General features: G+C 41.0%; 1 protein-coding gene across 1 annotated transcript in view; it reads left to right on the top strand.

Annotated features, from left to right (window-relative positions):
• Nucleotides 1–8,214, top strand: part of LOC105451158 (putative glycine-rich cell wall structural protein 1) — an 83,543-nt gene extending 75,329 nt beyond the window's left edge. Inside the window, exons 3-5 of the mRNA XM_011691437.1 lie at nt 1,719–1,867; nt 5,131–5,523; nt 8,084–8,214. Coding sequence (XP_011689739.1) covers nt 1,822–1,867; nt 5,131–5,523; nt 8,084–8,214 — 570 coding nt within the window. The 5' untranslated portion in view covers nt 1,719–1,821. The remainder of the gene's footprint in view (nt 1–1,718; nt 1,868–5,130; nt 5,524–8,083) is intronic.
• The last annotated feature ends 11,003 nt before the right edge of the window (nt 8,215–19,217 follow it).

Genomic DNA, 19,217 nt, shown 5'->3' with positions numbered 1-19,217 from the left:
ATTAATTAGACATATGCCAAATAGAGAGGATTATTGGCTGTGTACGTATTAGATTGAATAACACAACGCGTTGAATTACTCAATAAATTGTCACGCAGAATTCTATTAACTATTACAGATAATAATCTCTTACAATTTCATGTGCTGAATTAATGTGGAATCGAATGAATGAATTCAAGCGCCAGATTAACTCTGCCTGTATTTTATTTACATGATGAATAATGCGCCGTATAATGTATACATATATATATATATGTGTGTGCCAAATGTGCGTATACATATTTTCCCACTGCAATTTATTGCCGCTATTATTATATGATAAATTAATAGTTCCTTGAGATTTATTAGTGAAACCGTCCCGTTTGATAGGCTCCTCGAAATTGATATATTTCCATCATAAAATACCCCTTCCATTTTTCGCGATTTGAAAAATACTGCAGCGACAAAAGCTACAGTAATAACTGTTGTCCGAGCGCTGCCAGTGTCGGAAAGTCATTTCAATTAAACCAGATTTTGACGATGGGATTATATGAAAGTTTAAAGAGACCATTTCTAGCCGATAAACAATGTATTGCGAAATTAACGGTCGGGCAATAATACGCGTGAGCGGTTCCGGCTCGATAATATCGAGTCGCGCGATACGAATCCACGGCGTAATTCGCAATTTTACATATCGGGCCGCGCGACGTTTCCGCGGTGTTTCGCGGACAGGAATATAATCTTGCCCGCAGCCAAGCCGGGATTCATACTGACGCGCTCATGCATAAGCCATTTACTGGTTTACGGAAATGTCGGGGGGTGCTGCGCGACTCGCTCTCGAAAGCGAATTTATACATTATTCGCCGGCGCGATTATACGTATAGGACGGCGGATGCCCGCGCGCGTTTTGCGGCGCGGCCGCCTCCCGACGTGGGTCGTTTCAATTATTCGTATGCCTCCGCGGATGCAATCCACCCGATACGGGGGAAATTTTCGACCTTCCGCAGTAGTTAACCTGTGCACATGCAGGCGCGTGCGCGCGGCCGACTTATGGAAAAGCTCCGCATGCTGCATGCTGATGCGATCATAACTGATGACGTTTTATAATGCGGGCGGGCCGACATTTTAAAGGGAATTGTTAAATTAAAGGGAATAGCTAAAGTTCCGAAACAATTATTATTATATCACGGCACTCCTTGGCATAACATGCATAAATTTTGAATTTACAAATCTCGTGTTTCTTTATTACGAATGATGCATCGTTGATGTATCTGAGATATTGATATACTGATATTAACTGCATCAAAACTGACGCTATACAGCCTACAACTTTTCCACTTTAATCTCCGGCCACTTTCAACTTTGCCAGTAAAAAGTAAATTTGGAATAAAAATATTCTTGAAAAAACAATTAAGATCGGAAAACGCTAACACGGCACAAAGCGGGTCTTTATGATGCTTTCATAATATTCTAAAGTGCGAATCTTACAATTCTCGGTTCAAATAAATCGCGCGCCGCATATTGTCGGACTTACTTGAACCGAGAATTGTATAAGATTTACACTTTAGAATATTATGGAAGCACCAAGATCCGCTTTGTACCGTGCTTTCTGATCTTAATGATTTGTTATACATTTTGCGTTACTATCCTGATATTTAATTATTCTTGAAAGCTTATTTTCTATTTTGTTTCAAACATATATCTTTTGTAATATGGAATTTTATCTTTTTTTTTCTAAGGATCTTCATTCCAATGTGCAACACTAGCCACTGACGATTTCGACGTACGCGTGCAGTTCAACGATGTAGCACGGTTTCTCACGGAACGACCTGTTGATGAAGTATGGGGTGGTTCTTCCTCGCCAGTATTTTGTTGCTCTCTTTATGCGGTAAGTATTGAAAAAGTACGATTTAGATTCTTCAGATAGAAGAATCATATACTAGGATATTGTTTCTGCAATTGCTTACATATAAGATATATTTCCAAGCGTCTTAATGAAACATATACAAATATATTATTATAAAATGTATATATATATTGTATATATATATGATATTTTGTAGTTTGTATAATTTATTAGAAAAAAGCTGTTTATATCACTTTTAACAGATTTTCGCGCATTAATGTATAATTTCGCGCCTAATATTTGATCAAGCGAGATTCGCAGTTAGTAACGCGTATTAATTTTTTAAATCACAAGGCATTATAAAACCTCCAATTTGTTCATAATTGTTTGATATTACGTAATCAAAAAGTCAAACGCCACCGAAAACAGTGGCATTGGTATCTTGTATGGGAAAAACAATTTCCGTGATGATTGGTTAAAACAAAATTGGTCACTGTGCGGATTTAATAACTCCGACCCAATCTCGATACAGATTGCCGCAGGTTGATCCTAAATTATACTTCGTTTAAATTTATCGATTTTTCACTCGTCGTTAGACTTCTAGCGTTATTTCTCGCACCGCGACGATCCAAATTTTAATCTGCATATGCAGATTACTCGATATTACCGACGTAGAATAGTGAAAAAAGAAGTTCCCTTCGTAAAATTTGCATTCTTCATGCCGCTAACACGATTTTGCATTAAGGATGCTGCGAAACCGTCAATCACATTTTTCGCAAATCTGACGGTAAATCTGATTAACTTTTTATGTTACGTTCAAAGGAAAGAGAGCCCTCCCGACACTCTTGGCACTCTATGCATGCGACGAAAATGGCACTTGATAATCGTTGATTCATCTTTCATTTTAAATTTGTATTGTAATTAAATCTTCGGCGCGCTCTTAAAATACAGACATATATACCTATGTACTTAAATTTTTTGAGAAGTACTATAAGTAGACTCGGAATAATGAAAAATGCATTTAGCTGTGAAATGATATTATAATAATAAAAAGTTAAAATTGTTTTCAAGCAAGTTTAACGACAATATTAGCACGACGTGAATTGGAATTTTTAATCCTTTTTAATTCTATCGCGATCGTGATGCTTGCCTGATATTCGTTCACAATAAGTGGGACATAAAATGCAATTTTGAAATAAATTTGGTGATGTATAATGGCACTTATAGTTTGTGATCATATTTTCCGAAAAATGGATTGGACCATTTTTGTGCGACTACATATACAATACGTATATTTTACACATTTCTCTTAAATTTAAAAAAGACCTGCCTAATTGTACTATGTATATTATTAGATTTTTTAAATATTTATTTTAGTCAAAGAGTCTTAACTCTTACGTATAATTTTTATATTAGGTATTTTGAGGTACATAATGATTGTAAAATAATACAATGTAGGAATTTAATATACACAATATGTATGCACATATAATTGACAAGCAATGAATAGTTCAATAATTACGAAAAATTTGTTTCTATATTTGTGCGTTGAAATTCTGTTATGAATTTCTGATTATTCATGTAGGTAAATCTGAATATCTATCTTCTGTTTCGCATTCGAAAGGCACGGTTCGCTAAATTCGCTTTACAAAAAGGACGCAACAAGTTTTGTAGCCGGTGAACCTCGATATTGTCGCATTCAAAGAAACAGAATTATTGAACGGATAAAAATTGGCATTTGTAACATTTTTCTCTAGCAAATCTCGTTTTATGGAGAAAACCTTTGTTCTCAATTAATATTAGTACAGCGAAACACAAATTCTGATATTGTTTTACAGTTTTAATTGCAATTGATATTTACTCGTAAATGTTTCGATACATGATTAAGGACATACGCAAAAAACGCAATACAGAATAAAAATTTCCTTTTTTTCTCATTTTTCTGATATCATGTTATTTGTCGATTTTATGTATTGTTTGAGAGAAAATTTAACGCGAAGGAACTCTTTTAATTAAAATAATAGGCGCGCATGCGTGCGTCGTCGGGAATATTGCAGACATGAATTTCGTCGTCTTTTTCCTCGACGACAAATTCATCACGCTCATTCGAGAGTATAAAGGAGTAAATATCCCAAGGAGAGAACAAATAATTATCCCTTTACAAATTTGTATAATTCAGAATTTAATTGCAATATTACTCGGAGATAATGACGAATATAATTATCGTTTGATAAGTATATTATATTAATTGTGCAATTGGAGCTGTGTAATTAATAACTGCGTAATTGCAACAGTTTGATACGTTCGATAAAATTATATTTGCAATTATAGAATTTCGATTTATTTTTATCTTTTTATCGTTTGCTGCAATCGTCATCGTCCGTTCGCGTTGAGTGCTGCCGAAAATGCGATTCCATCGTTCATCCCTGTAAATTGGCCGTCAATCCATTTACATCAATGTCAACCCCTTGACCCAACAGCGGATTGAAATCCTCTCGAGTCCTTAAGTATATGCATTAGTTGCGAGAGAGATATCTCCCCCCCTGCCGAGATACAGAGAGGAAAATATCACTTTGATACTTTTACATTTCGATTCGCTGTTATTGAAACTGCCGCCTATTGATTACGATTGTCGCCAATTAATGCGAGAATAATCGATGAAATATTAATGGAAATCTATTGTGTCACGAACTTGGTGAAGCAGTTTATACGATTCTCCGATCTCTTTGCATATTCACCTACCAGAAAAATCCTTCATGCATGGATATCTTCTGCTCCATTACACCGCTCCTTCGCATATCTAACGCTAAGATCGATTCTCTCGGCATTCTAATGAGACTTATCTTACACTTGCGCGCACGAACACGCTTCGTCAATTTTGGATAGATCGATTTGTTGAATGGAACAGTTTCACTTACTGTAAATATTGCTGAAAAAATTATAACTATCACTTAAGATTAAAACTCAAATCAGGGATAGTAATCGCAGAACCACACAAGTTTTCTTCGCTCGATCTTGCAGTTTGTCTTCCGAAAAGTTTAAGTAGATAAAAGAGTAAAGTTCGATTATCAAACACCATCCCCTTAATAATGATTATAATAGCAGCAATTATTCCGAATGATTTTCGTTAGCTAAGCGAAGGATAGACGAATCGGAGAAAGAGAGTGCACAATCCACCATGAAACCTCCTCCCTCCCCTTCCCCATTGATCAATCGAATGCGCGAATCGATAGTTTAACGGCGCACGCCCTACTGTGTCCATTTCATGCTGCTTCCTGGGAACTTTCGGGGCCGGGACGAAAAAGCGGCGGGAGCGCCGGTGCCACAGAGTGGAAGTGCTGGGAGCCACGGTCAACCGCAGGCCGGTTCGTCGCCGAGCACCCCGGGCCCCGGCGGCGGTGGTTCTACCGGTGGTGCTGCCGGAAGCGGCAGCGGCGGCGGCGGCGGTGGTAGCGGTGGTGGCGGTGGTGCTACCGGTTTCTCCACCGGCGCTGTCGGAGCTGCCACTTTCGGTGTCGGTGTTACTGGAGGGTCGACCGGCGGTGGAGCCGGCGGCGGTGCCGCAGCTTCCGGGACCGGTACAACGGGCTGGGCCAATCCCAAAGGGACCCCGCAGCGTCGAGGTCGAGGATGGCGCGATTGGCGTCGCGGCGATCCCACTCTCATCAAGGGCCTGTGGAAGTCAAAGGGTCCTCTAGGTAACGGAATTTACGCCAGTCTTCTTCCCTGCTCGTGATTTACATTGTTGCATCGTGTGTAAACGTTTGTGCTTGTGAACGGTACAATATTGCGTGATGGAACCCCTTAAGTCGCCGATGCTTTTCTCGTTAGACAAGAATTTATCGAAGAGACTTCGGGAATCGTTAGTGCACGTGGACTCTTCATGTCTTTCTTCTTTCTTCATAGAAGATTGTAAAGTCTTCATTTCCCTTTTATTTCCGTTTTGGCTTGTAGACATGAAATTTATAATCTTTTTTTGTTGCTAATTATCCCCACATTATTTGCATTTTATATATGATTATTTATAGGAACGTTTATGAGCTTATTTTATAATCGCACTCTCTATTTTCGTCTGCTCTATAATTAAAACATTGCATGAATATATCCTATTGTTAAATCTAGTAGGCAGTTTTCCTTGCCACACGCGGTCAATTTTTAATTCGTCATACATTTAAAACTATATATATATATATATATATATATAAATACTCATAAGCCGTAAATGCCATTAATCTCAAATAATTCACACCTGTGAATATTTTGTTTGTGAAAACACCACGTCAGTTTAAATTGCACGCCCGCGCACGCGACGTTGACATGCGCGGATGAAATTTATATCATATGCTCGTCGACTTCCGGCGCATCAGTTCGGTGTTCGTGGCCGCAATTTGTTGAGGAAACTTTTTTTCGGTTTACCATCTCGGCGTAACAGCATCTGCCACGAAATCTCATATCACGATAGTCGAACCATAAAGCACGACCGTGCGGCCGTGTGGCGTTGCAATTTTATGGAAGATCGTTTGCCCGCGCCCGCGGTTACGTATACACGCTTGAATGCCACTGTAAGAAAATTTTCGTACATGTCAGTAAAATTACCGAAATCCCAAGTCATGTCTCATAAGCTCATATGGCAATTCTTCCTGTTCTTGAAGCGAAACTTTTCGAATTTAGACTTACGCGTTACGGACTGCAATACGTATATCCATCGTTGGAAGTTCGGTTCGTATCCCCTTAATTGCCGCGCTGTATGAGTTCAATTAAGTTATCGCAACGGAAGCTCGGGCAGAAGAGGAAAGAGAGAGAGAGACAGAGAGAGAGTCGTTCAGTAAATCGGATTAGAGTCTAGTTAATTTGCGACGCGTTTGTGTGTGAATTTCATCGGAGATCTTTTTATCGCCATTTTATCGCGAGTGAACATTGCGTGACGGCGCGATGCGCTTTGTTTTTCCGCTGCCACCGGTAACAGTCATTCAGGGGCATCGATGTAAACCCGAAACCCGGTGTAGGGGATAATAATGGCGATGGCTGTGAAAAATTCATGAATCGAACAAACGAAACCGCTGTCGTTTTGCTCTCCGCTGCCTCGAGTCTGCGTTTTAACTTTCAAATACGACTCTGGTCGGGAAGAGTCTCGCTTTGGAAATTTCGGATTTTCATCGCAGATTAGGGCTCTCTACTTAACCGCAAAGTTCCTTGACATCTGAAGTTGATTTTTGGAAAAAAAAAAAAAGAATAAATATATATAATACAACATTAATTCTTTATCACCGTCTGCTTGTAGCATGTGAATTTATACATATCTTCTAAATGTTAGATCGATTGACATAAATAATTAATTTTTATGTCGAACTTGCATTCACAAGTTGCTTGCATCTTTTTATTTATTCTTAAATTAGTCGCTGATATTGAATAGGAATGTGAAGTAAATTCCGTAATCGCCATTATGGAAATATTTATGAAATTATAATTTGTTAAAAATATTGAAATAAGGGTAATATTTTTTATTTTATATAAAATCATTTTCTTTTTTCTTTACATTATAACACTGTTAGAGAAATCAATGATATCTACAACTGTATTTTATATGCTGCATAAATTACGACATACGTTGGAATATAATTTTATGGTATAATGTTGGAATTTCGATTTTATCGAGTTATCGACGAATTTGCAATCTGCCGCCAGTCAAACAATCAATTAGTGATAGTCGAACACTTCAATTGAAACTTCTAAATATTGCTGACCGATATGCTAGTACAGTTAGCCGAGTTTTCTGACTAAAATAACTAACTTGCTCTCCTGGATGGATTAATGTGAAAAATGTATCCACCGCGTCGAATCGATTGTATCCAAAGACGATTTTCAGCCTTTACTTCTATTTTCGAGCTCTGACTTTTTTTCCACTATACCTTTACGCATTTGATCCTGGCTTGATTTCGCGCACAACTCCGTCGCGCGCGGTTTCCCCAAGCGGTGTGTAACGTCTGATACAATTATAATTCAATTGCGCCGTATACGCGCACTCGAGATAACAAATTATATCTGAAGGGCTTGAAGCAACAAGCATGCATTAGCATCTAAGCGACGTGTGCACCGGTGATCCCTCCCACAAGCATGCACGCGACCTTTCAGCCCCGCAGCTGTTAGACGTTTAATTATCTCCTCTTGACCGCACGCACGTCTCCATAGAACATGTTTCAGAGGGTGTTTCGGAGGATGTTTCACGAGGCGATGTGTATCCCGTGTGTGTGTGAACAGATTCGCTAGGACAGGCGGAGATCTACATCATCGTCGCGCTGCTGATCGGCTTCTTCACCGTGGTGATCGGCTGCTGGCTGTCCGATAATTGCTGGTCTCCCGAGCCGGAGGGGGTGGTCACTCTCGCATAGCCTAGTGCCGACTTCCGTGCCTCTAGGCGATAACAACTACTACGACGCCCCTCTTACAGTATTCTTCAGGACCTCGGCCGCTACACGGATCATCGTGGCAATCCGGCGGCACCCGGCAACGTCAGCGGCAATCATCGACCGTTGCTCGACATCAATGACAATGACACGCTGTTGCGCGTGTGATTGCGCGCGCGGGAAACCTTCCTCCTCCATCGATGAGGTATCGCTCTCGATCGACGGCGTCCGCGGAACTAGCCTCCTCCGCAAGTTTCTATTTCGCGAGAGAGAAAGACGAGCTTACCGAGTAGAGTCGGTTCTCGAGCGCGAGAAAGAGACATCCGAGAAGGAAATTGAAATTGAAAGCATACGAAATTCTTCGCTCCGTATCGAGCGTCTCTCAAAGTTCGCAAGTGTGCGAAAATTTGTTTGTTATTTTCGCAATGACGATTCGAGAAATTGGCCATAATTGGATTAACGAAAAGATATGTTGCGATATTTCACACGAAGCAGATGAGTATGAGATTACAGTTTATTGTATTTAATCGAGATGACTGCAATTGTGAATCAGTTCCTTTCGCGTCGTTATAAACGATGGAAATAATTTTTTTTTTTAATATTTAAGAGATATATGTACGCACAACATGGTCTTGGTTCGAGCGCAGACGGTTCTATTAGAGTTATTGTACGTTCTATTATATACATACATTTAATTGTTAATTTAATTGATGCCTAATTAATCAGGCATTAATTGCGCGACCAGCGTATTATTACGGAGTCCGGAGTACTCGCCGATGAATATCAATACGGAGGCTATTATCGCTTGTTACGCAATCAAGTGACAAGCTCTCAGACTCGAAGATAATTGATTCCGCTCGAAGCAAGGTACGGTATTAAGGGGCGATCTGCTCCGATAATAGACGTCGAAATAGAAGAGATTTCTGAGAAGTAAGACCATCTCGAGTCCATTCTCCCATTAATGCTAGCGCCATTTGTCATAGTACACGTCGAAATATATACGAATGAAAAATCCTACATTCACAGTCCATCTCTTGCTTCTTTTTTTATGAACCGGGAAATCTCGTCGGACTATCTTAAACTCCCAAACGCGACACCGAAGATTCGTCCTTCATCTCACCCTCGCGGCCAGCCTCCCGCGCGCTCCCGCGTCGAATCCACGAGCCGAATCGCCTTTACGACCGGCGGATAATTGCGTTTTCCAATTTTAAGGTGAAGTAAATTTTGAGAACCTCTCCGTGTTTCTCCCCCCCCGTCCGCTCGGACGTCCGGTCGTGAAATCCGATCGGGGGAGGCTCCGCCGGATTTGTATATATATATGCATGAACAGGAACGGACGGATTGCGGGGAACGAGCCAGGAGCCAACGAAGTTCTTATTGCGATAATACGCGGCGAAGTTGCTGCATCGGACGGACGCGGCGACACGCCGGTGGCCGCAACTTTGTTGCGGGCCGAGTACGCAAAGGCCAAAATGGGTCAACAGCCGTGGTCACCCCCCTTTCCTCCCTCCCGCCGAGGGCTCGTAACGTCATTAAAGCACATCGCCGTCGAAAACGAGCGGCGCGATCTCGCCGATTCTCCCCGCGTGCATGCCAGCCCCCCGTGTAGCGTGGATAACGACTTCGCCCACATGTCTTAATCATCATATTGCACGTTTATGACGTCGACCGCGAAACCCGTCGGGAACGGGTACTCTGATCCGTAGTTAACTCTCGATGAACCCTGAGCGAGTTCCTGTCCGGCATCCTCTCGAATTTCGAACGCCGTTCTATATTAATTTTGCCATCAACTTCTCATCTGTCATTAATCGCTTCGTAAATTGCTTCATTATCCGACATATCGTTAGGAAAACTGCTTTTCTCTTCTTCTCTGACAACGTCATCGGTGAAATTTGATGGATTCTCTGCAGGTGTAGCATTCGAATTTTATTACTTCCAATTGAAAACGCAGCGATAATTGTATATTGAAAACGCAATTGGAAACGGAGCGATAATTGCGTATTGACGTGCTCTCTTGTGAAAATCCGATATATTCTGGCAATTACGAAAAATTACGAAAAATGTCGGACTTACGGATTGCTAGAAGCGCTACTGTTTTTAGATAAACGAAATCGTAATCGTTAATTACAATATTCAATTATTTATGAAAAAAAATTATCCAATCTGATATCCCTGTACGATTATTCCATATATCACGTATAAATTCCAGAATTTATTTACGTTTCTGGACGTTAATTACTTCGTTACAGAAGCGTTACTAACATATCTTAGGTGTGTATCGTTTATAACCGTACTATAGGAGTTGTTAATTACTATCTTATAGAGCCGTAGGATCGAGTATTGACTTAACGACGTCGGGGATGGCTCGGCGCGATTAACTGAGAATGTCGGGACCGTATTGGTTTTACTTTACGGCGCGCCTTACAGTTGCGCGTAGCTACAGCAGACACAGTAGAACTGTTTGCACGGTCTATACCGCTGGATTAATGAAATCTAGTAAACGAAATACAGTTGTCGGTGTTCAAGTCAATAGCTTCTGTTCAACATTAACGCGAACGCATTCCTGCAACTCATGCTTCGTTTTTGCAGAACGGTATATTTTTAGTAACAAAATTTCCACCGTTTCCTTATTATCTCGGTAGACTTTTTAATTTAACTTTTAATCCGATTTTGCTATAAAAGCATTTGTTGTTGATACTTTTTTCCACTCAATAATTTGTGTCAAAATTTAATGGGTGAATCTCTGAAACTTTCTTTAAAACAATACCGTTATATTTTGAAGATTTGTTTTTTCAACTATACTGTTACATCTTAAACATTTGTTCTTCCAACTATAATAAATTAATAATATAATCAATGTGTCCGACAAACGCACATATTGAAAGCTCTACATCGCCTGATTAGCTCCCAATGGAATCATTGCAACGGCAATAATACGTAATTTGGGGAAAATATCGCGTTTGTGCAGAAAGCACGAATCTTATTTGCAAGATACCCGTATGATCGCGGTTTTTGCCGCGAGGTTTTATTAGTCAGTCATGGCGTTGCGAAATCCGTTTAGTGAAAAAGTTGAAACGCGAGCGGTGGTTTCAGGCGCGAGTATCTCGGTAAGCGGCTTCGAAATCTTTACGGTACAAATGTCGGATAATTGCAGGACTGGATTTACCAGAACAAGATTAATAAACAAAATGCGATTTAGCCTTACAAATCTAAGATTAAAATGAGAGGGGCGAAACATTACTTCGTGAAGTTTCTGCATTTAAATAGATATAAATGTAGCCAAGTGCTGCAACGTTTATATCGATTTCCAATTTTGTCAATTAATTTTACGTCATATCTTAACCAGTTCTTTTTTTTATCCGCTCCGAACTATTAAGAGGTAATTACAAACATCTACCGTGAGTTAATTAATCGATCTTACTTTTATTTGACGTAACGCCAAAGCGAAACGGTAGAAGTTTTTTTTTTAAACAAAGTCGATATTCCAAGTGGACGGAAATCTGCATGCGTGTGAAATTGTTTCGGAAAAAAAATAACGTTGAATTCGATATAGTCGGCGCCGGGGAGTAAGTGATTAAATACCGCGAGAACCTATTTTTTAACCTGTGGCGAGTCGTGCGACATGCTAATATCGCGCTCTCGATCCGACTGAAAAATTGGAAAAAACCCCGCGGTGTCACGGATAGATTTGACGCACTCGGGCATCTGCGAATGCATGCGCGTGACGTAAACGTGAAACAACGGAACAAGATGCAGATATCTGGTTGCGCGGCGCACGACAGTAGCAGCAGACAGCACGATATATATCACGCCGCTCGAAAGGGACGCGATCGCTGTCGAATCAAACCATCCCGCTCTTTTTTTTCTCCTTTTTTCTCCTCTCCCTCCGCTCTGCATATTGTCCCGTGCAGAGCGAGCGGGCACATTGACAGACTAATTAACCCGGAAACCTCTCCACAACTTCCTCTGCGCCGCGTTTATTTTATCTGTCGCTCGAGAGCCCGCGGGCACGTACACACGCACGTTTGATCGATTAATTGAATTTTGATGCGCCCGCCGAGCGACTGATGATCTCAAAGGACAAAAAATTACCGTTCCGGGCAGAAATTTCATTAAAATGATTGTCGCATTAATCCTTTGAAGTGAGATACGAAAACATAATATTACGTCGAAACATAATATTAAAAACAAACGTATTGCAAAAATATGGTAATAATAATTCTTCCGGTTCTTTTAGAAGAAAATCCGTTGATTTGATTTATTTTTACGCATTTTATTCAGAATTGGTTGCTTTGTAAGGTGAAACAAGCCGCAATAGAACTTGATTTTGCACTCTCTTCTATGAGAAATTGCGAATTTACATTATCTAAACTGTCAGCCAGTTTTATAGAAAGATCGATCTTTATTTAAAAAAGAAATTTTCTCAAATCTCCATATATATATATTTTATTATATATGGAGATTTGAGAAGATTTATTTTATTCAAATTGATATTTTCAATTCGCTCGTTGATTTTATCAAAAATTCTCTGCCTTGTCATAACACACAAGTGCAGCATAATTTAATTTCGAAGTTTTACACAAATTGCGAATACGTTTACATTATCCTCCAGCTGTCTAAGTTAGCTCTGCAGAAAGATCAATATTTTTATCTGAAATCTCAACCTCCCTTAAATCTATATACGTAATGGAATATATTAAAATCCTACAGGAAGAATTGATTTTATATACTTACTTTCGTATAAAATCTTTTTTTTTTCTCTCTCTATTACACAATGTAATTTCTCTTCGAGTTTGACGTTATCGATTTGCTCGCTTGGCAAAGATCGTTGTGCAGCGGCGGAATATCCCGGCGGAATATCCGAAAGAGCTAACAATCGAGACTCGCCATACCGGGGCCCTTCCGCCGATGAAGATCCCAGTGGCGTTTCCAGCAGGCGACATGAATTATAGCGCACGGTGTGGCCGCAGCGCGCGAGCCGGACGTCCCTGGATACGATCGTCGCCGTATCCGTGCGCAAACGTATCCGTGCCGAGGGCGAGGACGAGGGCGAGAACGTACGTGACGCGCGGGGTTGCCTGATGGCACGAGCCCTGCGCTGCGTGCTTCGTAAATCACCGCGGACAGCGGCGACCGTCGCGGCCGTCGGTCGGTAGTCCCTCGTGTACTCCTCGCGCGTACGCTCGCCGAACACGCCTCGGACAATGCGCGCGTTCCGCGCGAACTGCCCCGACGCGCGCGGTCCCCGATGTCTCGACCAGATTAGCCCAACTCCTGCAGGAATCCTCCCCGAAGTGGATCGTAACGCGCGATCCGCTCGTTCCGTCCGAAATCCTCCGCTCGAAAATTAACGCAATCCATTAGTTTCCGCTAGGGAATAAATATACATTTTCGCTACCCTTCTCGGAAATCGCGCAGGCATCTCTGCTTCGAGCAGCGGAATGTCGAGTGTCTTTGACATGTGGAAACGACCTGACTCAAATATGACGTGAGACGAACATTCGTAAAAGTAACGTGTAAGTGTATTAGTATACCATATTTGCAGGCGGATGAACTTTCAGGAGCGTAGATTTTTAGCTTTAAATTGAAAATTCAAATGTTTCAGTAACTAAGCTTCAGATTGAAGCAAAGTTTACTTTAACTTATGCGGAAGAATAAGTTTGTCTCTTTGCATCTCTCGAGTTTCATTCGCGGCAAAAGTGTTTTTATATTTTAAATTTGCAAAAACGAAAACAGTTATGAATCCCGCATGCACTTGCAAATTTACTCTTATTACTTCGGGGCTATACTTGTTATGGAAATGAGATGAAAATATACATTCATAGAAAAATCAAGATGCTCGAATGAAAATGTAATTTGAGAGAACAATATTTATCAGCTCACGAAGTGAGCTTAATTTTAATTCAAATAATTTTTTTAATTTTAATTAAATTTTTAAGTCGGATAAACAATTTAGAAGTCGATTAATCGAGCGACGCGAGAGTAATTTCGAAAAGTAGCGATAGGATTTTGTATAATAAATGTATCAGGTGTACGCGTTATTTCGTACAATATATGGATACATCTTTGTTAAATTATCTTGCGGCTCACGTCGAATTTGCTCTAAAGGTTTACGAGATACGCGGTGAGGGGTGTACAAGAGGAAGGAGGTATGATGAATTGGGGATACAAATTGCTGGGCTCGATTACCGTCTACATAATTCAGTTGATTTATCGACAAGGGGGCAATCTCTTGATGTTCGCGACGGTGATTATTATAAATTATTATCCGAACGCGTAATCGAATTACGCATATTTATCTTGGATTTCTCCTCACTTCCCATTATTAATCTAACGCGAGCGGAGGCGGGAGAACGTAGCTCAATAAGCGACGTAAAATTTCTGTGGAGATGTAGGTCGGCATCACGATTGAGATCTTTCGATTTGTCGAGCAATGGCGGGCGACGACTGTCTGGGACGCTTTGCTCGCACAGTTGCAACGCTTTTCAAAACCCCGGGACACAAAAGGAAATAATAGCCAGCACGGAGACTGACAACCGCAGGCGTGCTGCTGATTCGAATCGCAGTTCGATTAGTGGCGCCGAGGGAAGAGACTTTGTAGTGTTCCCGATCGTTGCAAGGTGCGATCCAATTTTTGCGCGATCCGATTACAAGCAAGTTTCCTTCACATTTTATTCCTTTACAAAAATTCCTTTACAATTTTTACGACTTGCGATCAAACTTCCGTATAATATTCTACAAAAGTGCAGAGCTTTGAGTTAATATTGCAATATGCCGTCAAATAAGATAACTATTGCATTATTCCGTAAGAGATATTGAATCGAGAATTTTTAGAATCATCAAGTAATTTACATTTCTATGTTTATTTTTCTATGTTATTTTTATTTCTATGTTTGAAAGCTCGCTGCTTTATTTATTTATATTTTTCAACGATGAGAATTTCAAATATATCGCGGATATCGGCGTAAAAGTTACAGGAGCGCAAATCAACTGACGATAGTTAAAATTGCGACGAGTTTTTGCGCAAAATAAAAGAGCAACGAAATAGTAACCAAAAGAGTCGCGCGCGTTTTCGGGCTATACCACGACGACAGCAGCAGCGATGGACAAAAAACGCTTCTTTCGCGGGAGCAAATGCGCGCCGGATAAGAACAATAAAGGCAAACGGGTACTCGCGGGATGCAAGTCTCCCGATTAAAGTCGAGCAACGCGCTGAGAAAGAAAGAGAGAGAATCAGCGCTCTCCACGATCGTTACGTAGTAATTGCGATAAAAACGTTTGTCTCGAAAGAAATCGCCGTGCTTGGCGGCGAGGTCCTTGTGAGGGATAGAAAAGAAATTTCTCGTCCAGAGGGGGCTCGTCGTTTTTGTTAAAGTCGTCTGGACCGGAAGTTTTTCTCGCGCTCTCCGCAGCGCGAGCGGATCCTTTTTGCGAGCGCGCAAGTTTCTCTGCCGAGGCGCGGCTTCCAATTTCGATTTGCCGGCGAAACGACGGCGCGAGCCGAGAGAGTTTCCGCCCGGTGCGGCCGTGACAATTCGCCGCCGTGAGTCATGTCGCTAGCGCGAGAGAGGACGAGATTCTCTCAAAGGGGCGCATGTGGAATCAACGTTAACGAACGGATCTCTCGGATCTCGTATGTGTCCGATCGCAAAGATCGAATACGGCTCGCTTTATGCCGCGCGTATCCGCGCCTCAGAGTAGAATTCTTTTTGCCACGGCTAAAGATTTCCTCTTCGCGAGGTGCGTAAGCGCTAATTACGTATACCGTGTATAAGCCGCTTATCCGGCGAGCGGTGTAAGTCCGGTTATTATCGAACATTTCTGGCAGACGCAAATATTGTCTGAAGAGCTGTTCAATGTAAGGTTTTTTTTTTAGGAGAGAAATGCCGGTCTTGCAATGCTCCCGAATAAACGTAAATGAATTTTCCAGTGGAATGAAACTATAGGAGAAAAACTAGAAGAAAACTATATGCGAAAGTAGGATACGCCTATACGACAAATTGGGATCAAGAAGCCAGATATGCAAACGATATTCGGTATCTATAGTAACTTTTAGTATTTCGTACGTAGAACGGAGCAGTTTCCTGTCTGCGCGTAAACTTATTCTTGCGCGAGGCAATGTAAGGCAATTCGAGATTTATCTGTGTGCTTAGCTCGATTTGTATCGATGTGTTCGAATGTAAACACGAGAAAAAAAAGGATAATAAGGATATAGAGTAAAAATAAAAAGATATCGCGCGAAATTTTTGTAGCGACACGCTTGAATTGCCGAGGTATAAAGGATATCGCTCGTAGTATAATAAAAACCTCCGCATGCTTGTAAGTTTCACGATCAAATGCGCGCAATTACTATGCGAACGGAACCGTTCACTGCGCGTACCCGCGGCTCCGCGCGTACGAAGATCGTTTTAGAAGATAGCTTTCGCGGCATGGGATATCGTAACAAACGATTCGGCTCGTACGTAACGTTACACGGAAAGAGATAAGAGATTAGAACGATGTTCCATGCGTAGCTGGCTCAAATAGTTCTATATAGATATAGTTTATGACACGCGCGATACGAGATTCCATTGACCCAACACGAGAATTCTCGATTTGTCATATTCGCTTTCTCTTCGAAGGATACTTCTCTGAAACTGCCACCCCCTGTAGAAATACACGTTGGACAATTTTCTTGTTTCATCATCCGAAGTTTAAACGGAAGTTTTAATTTTATAATTCTAATCCACCAAGGCATCATCGTGATCCGAAGTTTAAACGGAAGTTTTAACTTTATAATTCTAATCTCAAAGGCATCATCGTGATTGTCGATTTGATAATAAATAGAGGCGCTCGATTCTCTCCGTGTCGAAATGAAAGAGACACGTATGAGGGATTAAATATTACTACAGAGCCATATAGACACATCGTACATCGTCCATACGTCGTACATTCTGAAAGAAAAAAGAAGCGGTTTTTTTCACGCTTCAAAACGACCACTCGATGCTTTCGCCCTCACTTCTCGTCGACTTGTAGCAAGTTTAGTAACTACGCTGGGCCCACATTTAGAAACGTCAGACTCTCGCGGAGGAAGGTAAATCCAGGGTGAGAGGCTCCGGAATACGGAGCACCTCAAGACAGTGAGAGATAGTGGGTGAACTTTTCCGCCCCGTTGGGAGTGCCAAAAGCTGCGTTTGTCGATCGCGTCCTACGATATCGCGGTCCTTGTGTCTCTCTCTCTTTTCTTCCTATTTAAAGTAAATAAAGTTAGATTTTAAGAGAATTGCGCGTCCGAGATGAAAGAGAATTATAGCACCTTGCCTTGCGCGCGTCACGACGCGTTAAGACGGCGAATATGCTTTTTACTCACGTGAATATAAATATCGTCTCTCGCGCTCTCTGTCTGCTTCCTCTACCAAACACATTTAACTCTCGACATATCATTTTGAATTACGCGATTGTACATATAATGCAAGCCTGACAATCGAGCAGGTGCGAGTTATTTGCTTTTGCCGTTTCTTTAGTTTTCATTTTAATTGCGCTCAATGGCTTAAGATTGCTCATTATCTCGTTCTTTAATGCGCGCAGAAGTGATATTACGATTATAATTTCCGTAACTGATAATCAAAATAGAAAACACGATTTCTAACAAACAATAAATATACGATTTTAATTTATAACAAATTTATCTTAATGTCATCTGGATAATATTGAGAGTAGTGTGATTCTCTATTTTCTAATTTTGAAATAAATTTTGTTAAACTTCTTAATCATTTATTGAAATTTGAAATTCAACGAAGAAGAAATAAAGTTTTTTCCTTGTTGAAATGGCATTGTATTGATATATGATATATTTTCATTAATGCAGAAAATAAGCCATATTTTGCAACTTTTATGAAAACTTATATTTTATGGATAGAACACAATGCCTGCTTTTTCGCGAGTCGCTAAAATTCACGATATCATTTATTTATGTATTTTCAATTTCTCTAACACACATACAAGTTTTATTCGATATTTTTTTTAAATCCGCGCGGAAATACCACGTAAAGGTTAAATGTCGTTTCCATTTTGCGCCTTCCAATCGCGATTTGTGTTATATCAATGCAAGAGCGACGGATTAATTCGACGCGCGGAAAGCGTAAATAATCGATACACAATTAATATTTGCGACGCGTTTGCACTTCGGCATCCATTTCAACGGCCGGCGCTCGTATTCGGCGCGACGCACGGTCGCGTTTTTTTTTTCACGGACGACGAGCGTCGCTCGGCGTCGCGAGCGCCGTGGCGTCATTATCTCTCGGAAAGTAATTGCTGTTCGTTAATGACGTCCTGTGCGACGACGCCTTCCCCAGCACAAAGGCGTCGCTCGGACGGGAAACTCAGGCGTATACGATAAGAAGGACCGGTAAGGCGACCAGTTATATAGGTCGTAGGTCGTTTTCCTGGAAGTCGGATAGGCGTAATTAATGAACTTCCAACGATTTTCTGGCACGAATTAAGGTGCCGACGAATTCATTTCAAGCGGGAACAATGAACGCTATCGACGGCGACACCCCGGCCGCCCGAGAAAATACGACTCGTGTTTTCGGTGTCATCCATCTGCGGGAATCGGAAAATCGATGCTTCTTTCGCGTGATAGATCGGCGTTCTTATAACTTCGCTCGCTTTCATCCGAATTAATCGTATAGCAAAAGTGATTCGACATCGTGCGTAAATGGCGTTCTATTTAATATCTTATATCTTATAATATCGAGCCGTGCGAACGCGGTAAACAGAATTCAGAGGCGTAGTTAATAAACAGAATCCTTTCATCAACTCGAGAAATGATTCCCGGATAATTAAATAAATCCAAATCGGATAGTATCTTAATATGTCCGATTTAGATATTAAGATCAAATTACCCGTGCGCACACACATATATTATTGTGAATTATTATTTTGTACAACGCGAGAGAGAGAGAGAGAGAGAGAGCTGTCTCTTATACACATCTCTGAGCGGGCTGGCA

Source organism: Wasmannia auropunctata, unplaced genomic scaffold, assembly GCF_000956235.1.
Source record: "Wasmannia auropunctata unplaced genomic scaffold, wasmannia.A_1.0 LD336053.1, whole genome shotgun sequence".
Lineage (NCBI taxonomy): Eukaryota > Metazoa > Arthropoda > Insecta > Hymenoptera > Formicidae > Wasmannia > Wasmannia auropunctata.
The sequence above is the reverse complement of the archived record's forward strand: the minus strand, read 5'-3'. Positions and strand labels throughout refer to the sequence as shown.